At 35.1% G+C, this 4,988-nt stretch overlaps 1 protein-coding gene across 1 annotated transcript; it reads left to right on the forward strand.

Moving 5' to 3' along the window:
* The first annotated feature begins 1,904 nt into the window (after positions 1 to 1,904).
* Positions 1,905 to 3,417, forward strand: LOC116159684 (minor histocompatibility antigen H13). The gene is made up of 5 exons (XM_031472718.1): positions 1,905 to 2,172; positions 2,225 to 2,394; positions 2,444 to 2,802; positions 2,853 to 3,162; positions 3,214 to 3,417. Exons 1-5 carry the CDS (start codon positions 1,978 to 1,980, stop codon positions 3,296 to 3,298), a joined length of 1,119 nt encoding a protein of 372 aa, XP_031328578.1. The 5' UTR covers positions 1,905 to 1,977; the 3' UTR covers positions 3,299 to 3,417.
* Positions 3,418 to 4,988: the final 1,571 nt, after the last annotated feature.

The raw sequence follows: 4,988 nt of genomic DNA on the forward strand, positions 1-4,988 counted from the left end.
AACTACAAGCGCATCGCATCTAAGTTATCGCTGTTTGACGTCGAACGATTTTGATATTTAATTCTGTTAAAACTATCCGATGCAAGAAAAAGCGTCTATTGGGTAATGTTTTTTTAGAGAATGTAATCCTGCATCTGCATCAGATACTATTTGTTTATCATTTTCCGGAATCAGAGTACCTGCCTACATAATCGAAGAAAAAAAACTGATTTGAAGAAGATTTGTTCCTAAACTTATATTCGGATTTTACTGCAGCCAAAACGTTGAATGTATCGTCGTTTGCCTGATAGTTTTGACGGACATTTTGAACGTTATTGCACTTGCAGTTCTTTAACTAATTTATAAACAAGTATAAATTTAATATACGTCAAAGGCAAATAATGAAACGTGATCGCTGTTTTTTTAGGTAATTCCAAGGCATATTTGATTTATTGTAAAATGAACCTTTTTATTTTGTCGATTTCTACGGTTTTGAAAAACGGAAAATTATTAGTAATAGCATGAAAAGATTCAGTATTTTTTTCTCTAAAAAAAAACTTATTTAGACTTTTGCTCTAAAATAATTAGGGGAGCTAGTAATTGACTATAAAGAAATTACCATTGAAATCCCTATGCTGCGTCGCGCTAGGCACCACCAAAGATCATACTACACGCACCACCCGGTATATCAAATTTCATTTATATATTCATTATTCATAAATAAAAAAAATTGCAATTCGGTTTATAAATCCGAAGTGCGAAGAGGGCACTGTGAATGCTGATCGATTACGCTCAACTTTTGGAATTGCGTTTGATATGGCTACAGCTATACGCATATTGAATTTCATGCATATTCGGTTCATAACTAACGGAGGTGTCAAAAGGGTCTTATTTATTTTTTGGCCTACATTTGCCAATTCACGAATTCCGATCTACAAATTTGATAACGAATCCACCTGCAAAATTTCATCGTAATCGGTCCATTCGTTTACGATATATTGTGCTAACGGGCTGGACAGACGGACAGACAAACAGACGGACAGACACCGCAAAATTATAAACTCGCTAGGAGCTCGTTAATAATGAAATACGCACACGTGTTATAAATTAAATGTAACTGGAAGTAAATGATAAATCCCTATTAACTGTTATAAAACAATCCATTTAAAAACCGATATAAATTAAGTTTATCGTTAATTCATAAACATTTAAATTAATATCGTAGGTATTATAATATTTACTTACATTATCATATCAGGAAAACTCATCTTGTATAAGTATATACATAGGTATTATATGCAAATAAATGTAATATGAATGTATACCTAATGCAGATTCTAAGCTTTTTTGTAAATTGTAGGTATACAAACATAAACAACAATTTATAGTGATTTATAGAATATTAAGCTCATTAGGGATCTTTTCTCTGTCGAAAGCCTGTTGAGGGTCCGAAACAAGAGAGGGGCAGTAAATAAATAAATTAAGGTATAGGTACTTAAATTAAATATACCCGGTATAGTGACCTCCAACATCTCTTTGGGTCCACCTAAATGCCCTTCCATACAATTCCCTCTGGCTCTCTATTGTAGGTACGTGTATGCGTCTAATAAAGACTTCGGACCTCATCCCTTGATACTTTCTGATTTAATTGCCGGATTTGACTAAAGTCACGTGGTTCATGAGAATTTTTGTGAAGCACATTGAAATTTAAAAACAACGGATGTTTTTTTTCGACATAACAAAATTGTAAATAGAAATGCAGCACCAATAAGTGGTTATTTTGTTTTCCTCAAGTTTACAGATAACATAGTGAAAAATAATTGGTGAATTCCCATTACCTATCCATAAATACACGTCATTTGAATTTGAAGCCTTGGAAAGTGGGAACTACGTATCCAGTCGATTGACCAATCAGTGATTGTCGTCGTCATCGTAATCACGCAACCACAAGTTCTCGTTTGCGTCTCTCTTTCCCTTTTGGTTAGTTTAGTTGGAAATATGGCGTACGGTAGTGTTGTCAACTTTATCGTCGCGCAAGCTGCCGAAAATGTGAGCGAAACGGCAGCAAATGCCACCACAAAACCTCCAAGTACCCCCGAGGGTATCGCTGTAGCGTATGGAAGTCTCGTAATAATGGCTCTCTTGCCCATATTTTTTGGATCATACCGTTCAGCTTGTGTCCATAAGGAACAGGTAATTGTGATATTTCGTAACCTTTACCTTGTATCATCGATGATAATTGCAGAAACACGAAACGATGACAACAAGGGACGCTGCGATGTTCCCAATAATGGCTTCGATCGCATTATTCGGTCTATACATAATATTCAAGCTATTCTCTAAGGAACACATTAATTTATTATTGACGGGGTACTTCTTTTTCTTAGGCGTTTTGGCACTAACGCAAGTACTTAGGTCAGTTCATACGTGGTTTCCTGCCAAATTTGTAAAGCTTATGTTACAGCCCAATTGTAAGCAAATTAGTACCCGCAGCCGTTCCCAACATAAAGTATCACATTTTATTTACACAAGGAGAGGACGATAACAAACAAGACATTATTAATTACAAATTTACCTCGCACGATATTGTTGCACTTATTTGTTGTCTAGGAGTCGGAGCGTGGTATTTGATCCAAAAACATTGGGTGGCAAACAACTTGTTTGGTTTGGCATTTGCCGTAAACGCGGTGGAGCTCCTACGACTAAATAACGTTGTGACTGGCTGTATTCTTCTTTCTGGACTCTTTATATATGACATATTCTGGGTGTTTGGGACAGATGTGATGGTCACTGTTGCTAAGAGTTTCGAAGCGCCTATTAAATGTAAGTTTTATTATTGTCTTTTATTATATTTGTTGAGTGTGCTGTTTTAGTGGTATTTCCACAAGATTTGCTGACACACGGGTTCGCTGCAAATAATTTCGCCATGCTAGGCTTAGGAGACATCGTGGTTCCTGGAATTTTTATTGCGCTACTTTTAAGATTCGATCATAGTCTAAACAGGCAATCCAAACTGTACTTCCATGCAACCTTCGTTGCATATTTCTTGGGGTTGATGACTACTATTCTCGTCATGCATGTATTTAAACATGCTCAACCAGCCTTACTTTACTTAGTCCCAGCGTGTCTGGGTACTCCGTTAGCTGTAGCATTAGTAAAAGGAGATTTGACTGCGCTTTTCAAGTGAGTATTTTCACTTTATCCTCCTTATCCTTAGTCTTACTGTATTAATAGATACGAGGACAGTAGTAATGAAGAAGAAGAATCGAAGAAAGATGAAAAACAAACTAAACCGGCTGAATCCAAAAAAGTTAAATAGACTTCCTATACTTGAAATCTTCCTCAAATTATTATATGATTAAATCATAATTACCTATATCTCGCACAATGTACATTATTTTGTTATGATTGATTTTTAAAATATATACAAGAACCCTGGTTTGGAACATTATTAACGAAATTATTCTCAATTTTCAGCTTAACGCTACGCTACGTAGGGATCACAGTGCCCTGCTTTCTTACTTCACCCAGTTCGGTCCATTTTTTTTTAGGATCAGGTTTCATAGGATCCTCCACCAAATCTCCCATTGCCATCATCATGTACCACGTTGAATAAATAATGAGCTCTGAGCTGATCCCCTGTACAAGCCCACAGCAAATTTTTCGGTCATTCCAGTGCAAGATCTTAATGTCGTGTAGGTATATGCTCCACCACGGACGTACTTTGATATTCATAGACCCCTACAGGGTGTCTTAAATTGAGTAGGATAACATGGCTATCTTTGGTATTATTCTCGGTATTATTGTACCTACAGATTTGGTTAAATTAGCAAAGTTGTGTAGTTTTTGATGCCAATGCATAGGTATTCCGATGCGATATTTTGAAAAAAAATCGTTTCGTAGATAATTCAAAAAAAGTGAAAATCGTCATCTTTAAAAAGTTCAAATATTTTTTCCAATTACCTACAAAACGATTTATTTTTTTTAAAATATCGCATCGGAATATACATTAGCATCAAAAACTATACAACTTTGCTCATTTAACCGAATCTGTAAGTATAACAATAACAAAGATAGCCATGTTATCCTACTCAATTTAAGATTTAAGACACCCTGTAGATATTCTTTCTTGGGACAGTATATAGTATGCTTTTAAATGAAGATGAGATTAAGCTCCTATCCTTTTTGCCATACTTCTGCAACATTCGTCTAGAACAAACCAGGCGGTATGTTATTCCCGTTGTTTCACTGACTGCTGATCCTAATAAAGGGCACGTGTCCACCTAAGCACCAAGATAAACGGCGGAAATAAATATCCATGTCGGTCGGTGCGAATTATTTTTATTTTTAATACAATTTCATTTGATAATGGATAAATGGTTGTTCATTATTCGATATACGTGTTTAATGGACAAATTTGCGAATTGCGCCTGACAACAATAAATCCAACATTCAATAGAAAATATCCTTGAAAGTTATGACGGGGCGTCCTCACCATTCTCGTTTGTTTTATGAGTAAGACCTTTTGACAACAATTCCTAATTAGAATTAATTTAGTCTTGTCAAAAAAATATTTGGTTTTTTAACTTTTAATATGTTTTTTCTGTTTTTTTTTTAATAAAACCTGGCACAATTTTTATAGGTTGTGCACAGAAAACTAAGGTCTTTCGAATAACTTAATAAATTTTAAGTAGCTATTTGAAAAAAAAATTCAATGCGTTTGCGACGCTCCACAAATTTTTTTCAATAATCCGACTCGTTATTTTTCATTTCAGTATGCCTAATATGCATATCCAAAAAATGGTGATCGCAATAGCCACCTACCTCAAGCTAGGAAGCTAAAAATGTTCACTGATTAGTTTCGTTATAGGATATTTTTAAATTGACTTTGGTGTGAGATATTGTTCAACTCAACTACAACAACAACAAAGATGGTACCTATAGCTTGGACGCTTGATAGGAATGTAAAATGAAGGATGTGTACCAAATTGATGACTTACAAACACTAG

The sequence above is a fragment of the Photinus pyralis genome, unplaced genomic scaffold (genome assembly GCF_008802855.1).
Source record: "Photinus pyralis isolate 1611_PpyrPB1 unplaced genomic scaffold, Ppyr1.3 Ppyr1.4_LG1, whole genome shotgun sequence".
NCBI classification, from domain to species: domain Eukaryota; kingdom Metazoa; phylum Arthropoda; class Insecta; order Coleoptera; family Lampyridae; genus Photinus; species Photinus pyralis.

Bases quoted from the DNA above. Each gene is read 5' to 3' on its own strand.
- LOC116159684 (XM_031472718.1), top strand. From the start codon at position 1,978: ATGGCGTACGGTAGTGTTGTCAACTTTATCGTCGCGCAAGCTGCCGAA. The intron at 2,395-2,443 runs GTCAGTTCATAC...CTTATGTTACAG, and splicing joins GCACTAACGCAAGTACTTAG to CCCAATTGTAAGCAAATTAG. The intron at 3,163-3,213 runs GTGAGTATTTTC...CTGTATTAATAG, and splicing joins GATTTGACTGCGCTTTTCAA to ATACGAGGACAGTAGTAATG.